We start from the raw sequence: 14,517 nt of genomic DNA, 5'->3' as shown, positions 1-14,517 counted from the left end.
AAAAAAAAAAAACATTGTGTTCAGCATGTTGGGCCGCATTTGAATTCGTGACGGGCCGCGGGTTAAGATGCTGCTGCTGCTAGCTCCATGGTCTTTTAATAGGCCTAGCCAATGTTTCTTTTACGCGGCTGCAATGTTTCTTTTTTGTGCTTTCTGTTACTGAGCCTGTCTGTCACTCGTCCTCTTAAAAGTGGAAGCTTGTGCGTAGCTTTGTTGCATTATATTGAAATTTTGTTGATGTTTTTATTGTCATGCGTGTTCTGGTTATTTGCGCATGATTAAACATGACTCTTTATATGGCGATAAAAGAAAGCTTTGTTGAGTTTTTTTTTAAAGTGGTGATTGGGGGTGCGCCAACCCGGTTGGGACATAAAAAGGGGGTGCGCAGGAAAAAAAGTTTGGGAAACGCTGCCTTAGAATACAAAAAAAAAAAAAAAATACAAAAAAAATAAAAAACATTTTTATACAGTACATTTATTTTTTAGGGAAGTGAAGAAATAATATTTTTTAGAGAAATAAACTGAAAACTGACAGTTGCTTGTTAATTTGTACACATAGTATTATATCTTCCGCTAACACAACAAGGACCACACATCTTCCTATCACTCTGCCATGATAAGCAACTGTGAAATTTCATTTTACATGTAAAACATTTCTACAGATAAATAATGTATGTATAAAGGGTTATGACTGCTTCTTGTTCAAAAATGGTAGTGACAGTGCTGGGCAAACTCCATATGCTTCCAAATGGATTATTTCATTGCATTAACAGGCAGGCTATTTGCAAACATTCCATGTCAGATATTTATGGAATATACAGTACATGCATCTGACAGATTTTGATTAATGAATGGATAATTTTGCATCTGGTGGCTCACACAATTAAGGGATTTTTAGAAGTAGTGAAGAGTTTCACTGAGAATCAGATCATCAATTTTGTGCAACAAGCTGTGTGCATTTAGTTAATGTGCAAACTGTAGACAATTGTACTTTGTTGCACACATAAAAAAAGGCCTATTCCTTTTAGCTTAAATCAGTAAGAAACTCAAATCTGGTGTAAACAAGGAACTAATTGTTGAGACATCTTTACTTCAATTTATTGTAAAAAAAAAAAAAACAAACAAAAAAAAAAACACCATGAAATCCATAAACCCTAGCTTGTACCATTATTCTGCAAAGGGCTTAGCAGTCAGTTTGGACAAAATACTTCTTAAGGAGCCTGTTCTGAGAAATTTACTGTTGGTGCTGTTTTCTAAGCAATGAATGAATGAATGAATGAATGAATGAATGAATAAACGGATAAATAAATAAAAATTTACCTAGAGAGAAAGAGAGTGTTTAAGTCTATCCACACTCCAGCGCGAGAGATGGCAATATGCATGCAAGCTGGTTTGCAAGCCGCAGAATATTTGTTTTTTTTTGTGCGCATGCGCGCCTATTATACGGAAGTTTTGAACCTCAAGCTTTCTAACTAGTACCTGGTATTTACAGTGTATATTCACGCTATGTTTCTGCTTTACTTATGATCGACGCCAAATGTCTGTTTGGTTTTTCGAGTTTTTAAAAAAACCATAAATACAATACGTTGATAGGCAAGAATATGTCAAATGTATGTCATTTTAGTTCGGCCATAAACCAACGAAAGCGTTGACAGCTTTTCCGTACACAACAGCGCGACAGTCGTGCTGCCATGCCCTTCGCCGAAGCAGCGCCGAGGAAAAAACAAGTTCGTTTCGCTAAGATGGAAGAGGGCATTGACCACGACGAGCAGGAAGAGGATACGCTTTTCGACAAACGTAAAGACGTGAAGAAGGGACTGAAAAGCGCTCTGAAGCGGGGCAAAGGGGCACTGAAACCGGGGACTGATCAGGTTGATGTAGTTGGTAATACTGGGGCATGCAGACGATGGCTAGTCAGCCTAGCGCTTTGTGCATCGTTTCTTGGTCTGGTAGGTCTATGCATGTTCGGGTTGATTGTTATAACGTAAAACAGAAGACCTTCATATGAAAACCTAAAACCTGTGCTTTGCAGCCTTAAAATCGTATCCCTTGTTATTTCATCTATGTGGGTAGTTCTGTGTCTGTATCAAAAAAGACGACTGCAAATAGATCTTAAATGATACTGCCTGGTTACCATATGTGCCATGGAGCATGTAACAGTATGTGTAATGTACTTGATTACCGTGGTATTAGCATGGTACCACATGCAGACAACACCATTTACACGTAGGGGTGGCTGATATTAGCTCAGGCTGAGTTAGTTTAGTAATGCAGTACTACACATACCACAATGATAAAGTGTGGGATTAGTAGAAAAATTGCAGAAATGTCATTTCTGAAGCACATTGTTTACCTTTAAAGGTCAAGAAATAACTTTATAGATGCATTTATAGCAATTGTAGTTCTAATCACCTCAGGGGTCATGATTTATGAACCAATTCTGTGCATTCACTGAAAGTTATTTTATTTTTTTAAATACCAAATTATTTATAATATCAAAGTATCGTTTGAAAAATCTTGGAGTACCATTTAAATGCTGTGGTACATAAATATAGAAGTACCATTTAATGTCAAGACTGGACCTCTGTTTTTTAATGTGCACCTGTTGAAATGTGCACAGTAACTATTGTAAATTTTTATGTTTATTGTTTTGTTTATATGGTATAATTATAGGGAATGGCCATCTCTGTATTGGGACCTACCTTTGAAGACCTGGCTTCCAATGTCAACAAGAACGTCAGTAATTTATCCTATATATTTGTGGGCCGTTCATCGGGATATATCGGAGGTTCCCTGTTAGGAGGGATCCTGTTTGACTGTGTGAATCCCCATCTGCTTTTGGGTAAGGCCCATAGACTCCACAGAGAAAAGGACTTTGTGTTAATTGAAGGAGCCATTTAATATTTAACATTTGTAAATTATTTACTTATGAAAGTGTGTTATAACTGATTATAGGAGTTGGTCTAACAGTTAACCATATGGACTCATAATGCAAAGGTTGCAGGTTTGGAGAATCACCAGATTCAGCTGATTAACCTTTATTTTGGGGTAAACTATTTCTTTAAATTAATCAAAAAGAAAGAGATAAAGCACAGAAATAGCAAAATAAACAGAAGACTACAGGAAATCAGTTTAAATTGTACCAATAAAACATCCCTGTTACTCTTCTAGAAGCTATCTTGTATGAGTTTAGTGACTGTTATCAGAGGAGCCATGTCTCATGGTTTATGTTTTGTGTTAGGACCCCACAGATTTGTACATTTCTTTAGCTGTAATGTGTTAGAAACTTTAAAAGTCATGGCAGTTACAGGACACTTGTCAGTAGTACATAGAAGTATGTTGTCCCCTTTTTATCTATTTGGGTGTTTATTTTTTTTGGATACATTTATGATGTTATAAAGTATAATTAGTGATGCGTTACTCACAGTTGATTTATATCTGCAGGCTTCTCATTGTTAATCACAGCATTTGGGATGTCTGGTACTCCTTTCTGTAAAAATTCTTTGCTGCTCACTGCTTTGATGTCCGGTGTGGGGGTGTCAATGGGAGTTTTAGATACAGGTAAGATAAGTGCTTGGTGTAGACAAGGTGTAGTAATTTAATTCCAGCTTTAAGCAATTAACAGTATGAATTTGAGTAGCATTAAAAAAAATTTACTCTCATATATATATATATATATATATATATAAAAATATATATATATATATATATATATAAATATATATATATATATATATATATATATAAATATATATATATATATATATAAAAATATATATATATATATATAAAAATATATATATATATATATATATAAAAATATATATATAAATATATATATAAATATATATATATATATATAAATATATATATAAATATATATATATATAAATATATATATAAATATATATATATATATATATAGGTGCTACTGTAATTGAGTTTCTGGTTGTCAACAGGCGGCAATGTTCTCATACTGAATACATGGGGTGAACAAGCTGGACCTCACCTGCAGGCTCTACACTTCAGCTTTGCTGCTGGAGCCTTTGCCTCTCCTATCATAGCCAAACTGCTCTTTGGCCACAGTTCCGACAATGTCTCCACTTACACATCTGGCCATGCCTCCAAGACCTTAAATTCCTACATGACAACTTCCCATCTTAAGAACACCACTCTAACATCCATGAGACATACCTACATCGTGATTGGTGCTTTTGTTTTATTGGTGTCTCTCCTTTTTTTTTTCCTGTACTGCTGCAGTTCCACCAACTCGAATAGGGCAAAAACACCTTTGGGAAAGCAGCTGTTCTCAAAACATCATAACATGCTCATAATCCTGCTGTCCTTGTTCTTTTTTTTCTATGTTGGAAGTGAGGTGGCGTATGGTTCCTTTATATTTATTTATGGCAAAGACTATGTTGGAATGAACACGGTTCAGGCAGCAGGACTGAATTCACTCTTCTGGGGAACGTTTGCAGCTGGTCGTGGTCTGGCCATATTCTTTGCGGCTTGTCTGCGCCCGGGCATCCTGATCCTACTGAGTCTAGTGGGCACCACAGTTTCGGCGCTCCTGCTTTGTCTTTTTAACCAAAATCCCCCTATGCTCTGGGCGTGCACTGCTATGTATGGTGTCTCTATGTCTACCACTTTTCCTAGTGGAATTTCATGGGTTGAGCAGTACACGACTGTGACAGGGCGGTCAGCTGCGGTGTTTGTGGTGGGTGCAGCTCTTGGAGAAATGGTTCTGCCAGCTCTCTTGGGCTTCTTCCTGGGGCAGTTGCAGAATCAGCCATTGCTAATGTACCTGGCACTTGGCACATCCACCTTTACTTCTATCTTGTTCCCTGTCTTGTACAAATTAGCATCACCAGGAGGGGAGGCCACCTTACGGAAAACGCCAGGGAAAAGCACCAAGGGTGCTGATGATAGTGAGTATCGGCAAGCACTCCTGGACAATGCGGAGGAAGAAGAGGAGCTGGAAAATGAAAGTGAAGCTGACCAGTGCAATGATGCAGACTTTGAGGTTATAGAGATGGACGATGCCAGCCTATTGAGCTCTCCTTCTAAAGCCTCATTTCCACCTGATGTTGCAGCCAGTGCATTTGCTGCCCAATCAGTGACCGCCCCATTGCCAGCACCCTCAAGAGACCTCACAACCCTGGCCTCTCTGTCTCACACGCTGCCCTTTTCCACACTCTCCCAGACGCAAACTGTTAATGTCCCTCAACAGGGAGAAGAAAGACTAATATGTTTTGAATATCTCAGACTTTAGCTCTTAGCCAGGAACTGAGAAGTGGCTGCTTTTTCTTTTTTTCTTGGGTGAAAAGATTGGTACTTTCTAAATGCCAGCTGCATGCTTGACGTTCATTACATAAGGCAACATAACCCACACCAAGTCTGTTTCTGCTCTCCACTGTACAGGATTATCCTAAAAAAGTGTAATTAGCATATTGTACATTTAATTGAGAATCGTCCTGTTATTTCATATCAGCCGAATTTTTGGACACCATGTATGTTAGGTAGGATGTTGGACTATATCTCTTCTCTCATTTGTTATTGTTGATTAATTAACCATGAATTAAATTGTGTACAATGGTTACCAGCACAATTCACAAGTTCACTAGTCTGTGAAATTAAGACATTTTTTATTTGTATGGTCAGAATGAATGTATAAAGTTAAATTAATAATATTTTGATGCTGAAGTCTTTGTTGAAAATCCTTACCTTTCATGTTTACAAAACATACTGAATTAATGTTAATTAATAAATGTTAACACTAAACTGCTTTAACATTAAAGTATACATTGTTTCCACAATCATTTTTTTTTTACACTGCAAAAACAAAAAAGTGCTCTCATATTGAACTGCCGGAACACTAGGCATCTTTTTTTTAGTGTTTTTCAAAATCAGTAGAAAGTCTCATTACTATGCCAAGTTATAATTAACAATTGACAGGCAATATGAAAATAAAAAATGATGTAAAAACCAGAGCACCCATTTTAGCTGAAACAGACATAGACTGAATTTTATTATATCAATATTAAATCTCCACCCACAAATGTTCTTTAGAAAACAAAGCACCTTAACATTTTAACAAGTTTACAAAAACATAGGTTATGTAGCTCTGGTAGGTAGCATAGGTCAGTAACATAATGTCTGGTTTAAAGTAGAGAAAGCATTAGAAAAGTATTTTAAAAGAACAATTATGCACACAGACAATATATATACTTATCAAACATATTGCAGAAGTCTAAGTTAAGGCTGATTTTGACTTGCTTGTCCTCAGACTTGCCTCTGTAGAGAATGGACAGACATAAAACTTCCCAGAAATGTTTTGTAGATTTTTTTTTTTAATCAGTGTTCATAGACAGTATTTTTTGATAATCATATTCAAGGTTTATTTACAACAGACTGATCTAAATCAGTCCGTGGGGGTGGGGGTGGGAGTGGTTTTGTGGGGTTTGAGGGGATCACTGGAATCAAACATTTCTCCACAAGAATTACAGTCATAATTGAATCTCCTTTCCCATTTACAGACTGCTACAGCACATAGGGTTCAGTTTATAGAGGATTATTCTGAAAATGTCTGACCTGTCAATCTGCAGAAATCTAACCATTAAATGAACACTAAAGACAACTACCAAGCAAATTTAAACACAGTGCACCAAAATCATCTTCCTCTTCTGTATTTAAGGCCTCTTTAGTCCCACTGTACTGCAGTACCACACAAAATCAATCAGTATAAGATTGAAACTTTCCAAGGACACATAGAAAAAAGCACCTTTTAAAACTATTACACACAAAATTGTGCTGAATGGCACAGTGTTTAGCACCAGAGTAAATGAAAGGGGGACAGACTGCTGGACTATCAGAACTGCTCCAGCAGCTGGCGAAGGTATGGTCCTCGGGAAAGACTCCGATTAACACGAGATAATTTGTAGAGTATAGGGCAGTCCAATGAGACACATGGCACCTGACGCTCTGCACTTCCACTGCAACTTCTACATACCTGTCAATCAAATCACAACAAGAACATTAAAGACTGACATATGACAAACATGAAACATTGGATCTCTAGTCCCATATAGCCAGACTTTTGACTAAAGGACCCAAATCTGTTTCACATTGCAGCTTAAGTTTCTTCACAAAAAACTTGCTTGGAAAAGTAAAAAAAAAAAAAAAAAAACCCATCAAGATCAAATCTCTACACCAGAAATATTAGATTTGGATCCAGGAACCAGATCCTGTCAGAAAATATCTGTTTTGTTTTTTTACTACTATCCAAACAACTAAGCATCATAGTTGTTAATACAGTTTTGGGTACCAGACAAGACTCATGTGACTAATGTTTGTTAGTTATTAAACGGTCTTCTATCAGCCAATAAGCTGACTGAGATAGCCGGTAGAGGGAAAAAAGCAGGGGGTCATTCTTCGTACCTCGCTTAAACATGAGGTGATTTGAGGGATACCAGATCTTTTAATCCTGATACCTGATTTTTGGGTAATTTGTTTCTTCAGACAAGTTTGCATTTGACTAAAATATCTGGATTAAGTTGTCTGAGATTACTCTGTGCTGAAAGATATATTGATTCCTGAAACCATAAATCAACAAAACTACTTGGCTGGAGGCAGACAGTAACGTAATCATTTAATAAAGATAAAGGAAACAGGCAGGCAAAATAACACAAGTTATAATAAATAAAATGTGTAACCATTTTTAAAAAAAAATATTCCCAATTATTTTTCACCATTTCTAGTATTCGTACAGGCTTTGCATTTTTTTTTAAATCTCAAGATTATTGTAATTAGCAATTAATGTAATTTTTAACGGGATATTATACGTGGCAGAATTAAAGTTTCTTAAAACAACATGATCTTTTACCTTTTGAAGCTGGTCTAGCTGGCTTTCCCAAAGCCGCAAGTCTTGGTGTAGGTGGACAACAACACGTTGTGGTTCAGCCCGACAGCCTTCACACACTCCTAGCTGTGTCAGCTCATCACAAACCGGGCAATGCAGCGTGGTAAAGTACTGAGAGATGGTGCCTTTTCTTGTGCCCTCCTCCCCTCCTCCATTCACAGAGCTCCACGCCTTCTGTACCTATGCAGTGAATAAAACCACAGACTTTTAGTAGGAAATTTCATTTAACTGTGCTTTTAAAAATTTAAAGCATACATTTTTTTGAATGTTAAAATACCTTCTCCAATTTGTATATGCCGAGTTAACTATATGATTGAATTGACATTATACCAGGAAGCGGAACTTGTCTGAATATTCGAATGCAAAATTCATGCTTTTGTTAGAGCATCCAGACCAGCTTGAACGAGCAACATTAGCTCAAGTAATATTTGAGAAGCAGACAACAAGGGTTTTTACTCTTCAGGAGAGGTAATTGGTTTACTTAAACTATTACTGGTTTACTTAAACTTGTCTCTGTATGTGAAACTGGGACAGGTGAAAGTATTTTAATATGTAAAACATTACCCATTTGCAGTCCTACCTACCACCAGATGGTGCCTTTATATCAATACTAGCTAGTATAGTTCAGAATCAAAGAACAAGTTGTTGTAGATACCCCCATTTAAGGTAAATGATGTTTAAATTTCAAGCTCAATTGTTTATACTTTGCATATGCTAAAATACAAAATGACTAACCCGTGGCAACTCGTGGTACCAGCTGAACACATCTACTCCAATCAGGTTGAAAATTCGAGCGAGTGGTGGCAAGATCTGCTTGGTGATGTAGTAGGTGGCATTAAGGCGCAGACTGGAGTCTTGCAGTACCTCTACAGGACGTCTAACCAGCTGTATGAGCGGCACACCTGGCATCCCATAAACAATAACATATGGTACACGCTCACCCACGCGTGGCTCTAAGCGTCGATCATACGCCATCATACGCCTGAGAGACAAAAGAAAAGGCAAAAAAATAAAAAAAATACATTTAAATGAAAAATCTTGGACAGCAGTTTTTCTGTAATTTTAAAGCATTTAAATTCAGCCTGCAATCAGAACACATAAACAGCAGCAATATTTAGAGAAGAGAATCCTCAACTATGGCTCAGATCTAATTTCAGCATCTGTTAATGGGTGTGTTGCTAGGCAGCAGCCTAAGGTACAGTTAATGCAGTCCTGCAGCATACAGACAATAAACTGAGCTCTGTCTGGAAAAACACACACATTTAAAAATGTGCAAACCTGATATCACTCAGAAAATTTCTGTACTAATTAGCTACAGAGTGCACACTGTCATTTTCTGCAAGTTTCCCTGGATTATTATGTAAATCTAGGTCAGTGTCAATGCAAATGACTTAATTTGACTAAGCCTGAAATTCATTTTGCAGATTACTATTGTAAGAGCAAATAAATGTGATTAATGGCAGGTAATCATTTCAGAACAGGCCAATAGAATTCTAGTGAAGGCTAAGATAGGTTGGTACTAAGGAGCTGGTTCTACTGCAATGATGCAAATGCTTATATGATTTCTCAATACAAATGTAAAAATGTTGGTCATTCCAGTAAAGCACTAAATCTGAAAACTGAAGGAGAAAGCATTGGTAAACAAATGATCTCCTCTGTTTATTTAATCATTTAACAAAAAAAACAAAAAATTATTAGGCACTTTTTCAACATGACAGTGACTCTTATTTGAGTTAAACAGGGTAGATGTGACATTTTGAACTTAAACTTGTATAACTCAATACCAAGAAAAGTCAGAGAAGCATTCTTTAAATGTGCTGTATGTAAGATTTTGACTCTACTAAAGCATAAAAATGACATAATATGTTTGCAGATATTTAAGAAACATTCTAAGTTAACATACTTGTTTATCTGAAAAACAACGCTACAGTCAGTTATTCCCGTTTGAAAATGTGCGTTCCCGGGCTGGAATGCATTTACAGCACATAATAATAATGATAACCTTGATCATTTTGGTCACTGTAATTGTGAAATGAAATTTCATCTCAACAGTACACAGCATAAATTAGTATTCCCCCTCTGAACATAGATATATTTCTGTTTATCACTTTAAAAATTCACAGAAAAATTACAGTATTATATCATTTAAACATATATTTAATAAAAAATCTTTGTTTAGGTACACTCATTGACTTTATTCTCGATGTTAGGTTTTAGTGATTTAAGGTTAAAGATTATGAACACAAAAATGTTAACCATTTAAAACTAAATGTATACTTAATTATTGCATTAATATAAACTACAACTACTGACTCTAGAGCTATCCGGAGTCAAGAAATCTACTTATTTAGAGTCTCATCCACTCTTTTTTGCAACAAATAATTTTTTATAGATGTTTATTTCCCCATTTCCCTATATTCACATAATTTAATGTCAAAATAACAAATCAATTACATTACATATATTTCTTTAAGTTTTTCAAATTCTGTAAATATCCTGCAATGTACCCATCAAGTAAATTGTGCAAAATGTTTTATTCAAGGGATTTATCTGTCCTCACTTTCAACTTTAACACAGTTTTTGCTTGTAAGGCAAGGTAAGTTATGTTAGGTTTATCTGCATAACACATTACACACTGGTAATTCCGTTTAATGTTGTTTTCTAATAAATACCACTATAAATATATAATAAAACAACATACATGCTTTTATATTTTTATGTACTAAAATGTCATTCTTGTTCTGTATAATGTTACATTTAAAAGATTTTTTAGCAGTGAGGGGAACTATGTTTACATCGTTTAGAACGTTTCTAAATGGTCAATTTTATTCCTGAATGTAATAATAAAAATGCTACTTTTAGTACACCAGTTCATGTGTTTTCTCCCTCTCACTTAACATACTTAAGTATGGATGATAAAGATAAAGAAAGATTTTGTCTATTCTTTTAAAAAATATTTATTTTCATTATTACTTTGTCAAGTTGAGTAAGATAACAATGGAAAACCACACACTATCTATGTCTCTGACAGCAGTGTTAAAAAGATTACAGAGGTAAACAAGCAGTGCCAAAACGAGCATTTCATCTAAATATTCTGCTTTAATCTCATGCATAATATAGTGTTGTTACTGGATGAAAACTCTACTTTCTCTTGAAAAAAGTGTAGAAATGCTCAGAATCTAAATGACATAGATGCACACTTTACATCAATTACAACACAACGGCAACTTCTTCTCTTAATAATAAACATAAGTGCCATCACTGTCTTCCATAACCTGTTAATCTCTTCTAATATCCCAGTTTTGATCTCAGATGACATCCATACTTGGCACTAATTCACCTTTTCAAACACATATACTTACTCACCTGGTGAGTTCCAGAGCAGGTACACAGGCCCCTGGTCGGTACGATCCGCTGCCACGGTACTCTTTGGCAAAAATTAGGTCTTGCATGCTGGCTTTGGCCTCTAGCACCTTCACACACTGCCGCTGCACATACTGCTTAACATGGCTGATGTCACGTGACTCAAAAAGCAGTTTCAGAGATCTCTCCAGAATCTAACATAATAGAATTTAATTCATTAACTTCAACCGCCCCCTGGCTGAGAAACACTGCATTACAACTGCAATGTGAATGACAGGTGGAGCACAACTTTATCAAGTGATTGGACAAAAAGGAAGTAATAATTTTGAAATGCTAGTTACCTTGGCAACAGCAGGGCAGCCATCACGACGTACAGTTTCAATGCCTTTGGCATCAAAGACTGGGTTTTTTTGATCCAAGCTCTCATACATGTATCCAACATAACGCTTCTTTGTCTGTAACACGCACGGGAGGTACACCTACCCAAACACCCAAGAAGTCACAAAATTGCAATACAGCAATCATATGGCTTAAAAAAAAGCTTCCCTTCAAAACCAAAACAGAGTACACTTATAGAAACAAACCACTTCACAAACCTTCTCAAACTTCAATTTGATAGGTTTAGGGTTGGTAGCAGTGACAGCCTCTGCAATTTCATTACCAATCTTAAATGCCTGTTCCTTGGTTGCTCCTTTCAACAACACAAACATACTAAAAAAGAGAAACCGACAGGTATCAGAGACAGTATAACAGTCTACAAGAGGCACAAAACAACAAATTTCCACTGACAATCAATTTCACAAGGTTTTCACACTGAACACAAAACAGCAAATGATAACATTTTAATGTTTATGTTAATAGAGTCTGTTTATTTATGAACACTTAATTTATACAGTATTAACTGGACACTAAGTTTTTAGGGAACACTCTCAAATAGCAGACAAAGCATGAATTTCATAAAAATCAATCAGAAGCCACCATTAACTTCAAAACTGAATGGCATTTGGCCCACCGCAACAATACAGTTTCATATGGCATTGCCTCAGCAGCACTATTCTTGGCTAATTCATCTAGTAATATTATAATGCTTACCCATCATGTAAGAAAAAGGTATTTAAATCAGACAGAATGAGTCAAAGTAGAGGAAATTGACTAATAAAAAAAATGAACACAACTGCTTGGTCATTTACACTCCCATCTACATTGAAATGAACTAATTGAGTCAATTTTTTTTATATCTCTACCTGTCTGTATCTCCGTAGACAACACGTGCTCCCCACTTCTTTGTGTCATTGACCATCTTTATGGCTCTCTCCAAAGTCTCTCGGGCCTTGTGCACTATGCTGTCACCTACCTGGTAAGTGAGAAGAGAGACAGAATATGTTCTCTGGTTTCTTTGGCAAAATAAATCATACACACAAAATGCATTAGGTCACCATTTGATGTTCAATGTAAAGTCTGGGTCTTAAAGTAAAGACATGGTTTTAAATGTGCATACAACATGTGCAAAATGTGCATACAACACTGCTGCATTCCAATTTAGAAAGACTGGCCCTTCCAGTTAAACATCCAGGGTAAACCTAAAATTATTTATCATACATAAGCATTCAAAAACCAAAATTGGCTACACTTTAGATTAGGGAATACTTTTCAATATTAACTAGTTGCTTAGTAACTAGTGTTTCGTCTGTAAAAGTTTATTGAATTTAGCAGCAAAAAACCTACTGGAAAACTTTTTAAAAGGTGATAAGGCTATTTATTTTGCCATCATAACAATTACTGGTTTCATGGTTAGTTGTTTTTCCTTTCTGCCTGTGATCAAATATGTCATGCGACTCATTTCTGGGTTGCAACCATTTAGTTTAGAACCACTGATTTAAAATGTAAAGTTACAGTACGCACCTCAACGCTGGGCATACGTCCTGAGAAGTTGGCAGAAGTATAACCAAATGTGACATTAGCAATCAGTTTAAGGCCAAGCTGCCTTGCATCCAGCAGGCGTAATAGAGCTTTGTCATTTTTGTACGCCTTCATGGACTGCTTCACCATGATCCTCGTCTTCAAAATCTCCTCCAGCATACTTGGCAGGACACCCTTCCGCACTGATGACTGAACACATAGAGACTTTGAGTTGAGCAGATTTGGACACAAGACATTATATGAAAGATATTATTGTAAAATGTACAGTTTTTGCTCTAAAATCTGTCTGGATGAAATTTGTTCAAAGAAAACAACAACAACAGCAAAAAATAATAAAAACTGTTGAATTTTATGTCACTTCATTATATCAGTGATGATGCTTGGTAACCAAAAGCAGAAGAAACATCAACAATGATATTAGCTACATTATTTTAATTATTCATTGAACCCTGGTGCTAATTATAATATTCTTTTGGCTAATGTTTTATAACATCAACAGATCATAAGAAAATGCTGGTTGTTTGTGTCACTGAGCTCTTGTCGATATCCATAAACCTGTGACAATTTTTGGAAGCTGATACAGTCACACTTTTGGAAACCTGTTTCATATGCTATTTTTCACAAATAGTAGGCAGTACAGTATACCGTACACAGCAAGGATTCAAGCTACAGTAAAGTAATTTTCCATTTCAACTACTCACAACCAAATTAAATGGCTCATCACATTCAATTTAAGGATCACATAAAAGTAGGTATTTAAATTAAAGAGATTAATTGGCAGTGTATTCTCAGAACTACCTTAACAAATGCGACACCATTGGGAGAAATGGTGATGTCATTTCTGAGCTGGTAAAGGAGGTCAGGAGGGACTCTGAGAGATGTACAACCAAACCTGAACTCATCACACCTGAGAGAGTGGAAGAGATAAACACTAATGAACCATAAAACAGTTACTGTGGATATACTGGATAGAAAATGAATGCAGTGGGTAGAAATACTGCATTAATATATGCTACACTAAACATTAAATCTAACGTAGTTTTACTCTAAATCCAAAAGCATGCTTACGTTCCAAGATTCTCAACGCGTCCAAGGCAGGTGGAGAAACAGTAATTGTAGGCAATGATGATGGATGGATACAGAGACTGGAAATCCAACACAATAACAGAGTTGCTATAGAAACGCGACTCTGGCTCCATGACGAGCGGAATGCACTGTGGGGCTCTTTGCTGGGCACGCTGCTGTGTGCTTGGAGTCACTGGGATGTAATTCATTGGTTTTGCAATCCTTAACATCATTGATTCCACACGGTACTGC

The 14,517-nt window shown here is 36.2% G+C and overlaps 2 protein-coding genes across 5 annotated transcripts in view; one reads left to right on the top strand and one right to left on the bottom strand.

The window, feature by feature from the left end:
- Positions 1–1,424: 1,424 nt before the first annotated feature.
- Positions 1,425–5,702, top strand: mfsd4b (major facilitator superfamily domain containing 4B). The gene is made up of 4 exons (XM_059513274.1): positions 1,425–1,948; positions 2,673–2,841; positions 3,444–3,560; positions 3,959–5,702. Exons 1-4 carry the CDS (start codon positions 1,691–1,693, stop codon positions 5,269–5,271), a joined length of 1,857 nt encoding a protein of 618 aa, XP_059369257.1. The 5' UTR covers positions 1,425–1,690; the 3' UTR covers positions 5,272–5,702.
- A 294-nt stretch (positions 5,703–5,996) lies between these two features.
- Positions 5,997–14,517, bottom strand: part of rev3l (REV3 like, DNA directed polymerase zeta catalytic subunit) — a 180,727-nt gene continuing 172,206 nt past the window's right edge. For all 4 annotated transcript variants that reach the window (XM_059513238.1, XM_059513239.1, XM_059513240.1 and 1 more), the window contains exons 23-32: positions 14,269–14,513; positions 13,999–14,107; positions 13,183–13,389; positions 12,525–12,634; positions 11,877–11,991; positions 11,622–11,759; positions 11,284–11,474; positions 8,653–8,899; positions 7,882–8,097; positions 5,997–7,008 (exon numbers count right to left, since the gene is read on the bottom strand). In XM_059513238.1, the coding sequence (XP_059369221.1) occupies positions 6,868–7,008; positions 7,882–8,097; positions 8,653–8,899; positions 11,284–11,474; positions 11,622–11,759; positions 11,877–11,991; positions 12,525–12,634; positions 13,183–13,389; positions 13,999–14,107; positions 14,269–14,513 (1,719 nt within the window). In that variant the 3' untranslated portion in view covers positions 5,997–6,867. The remainder of the gene's footprint in view (positions 7,009–7,881; positions 8,098–8,652; positions 8,900–11,283; positions 11,475–11,621; positions 11,760–11,876; positions 11,992–12,524; positions 12,635–13,182; positions 13,390–13,998; positions 14,108–14,268; positions 14,514–14,517) is intronic.

Source organism: Carassius carassius, chromosome 27 (genome assembly GCF_963082965.1).
Source record: "Carassius carassius chromosome 27, fCarCar2.1, whole genome shotgun sequence".
Taxonomy (NCBI): Eukaryota; Metazoa; Chordata; class Actinopteri; order Cypriniformes; family Cyprinidae; genus Carassius; species Carassius carassius.
Note: the sequence above shows the minus strand (reverse complement) of the source record. Positions and strands in the feature narration are given on the sequence as shown.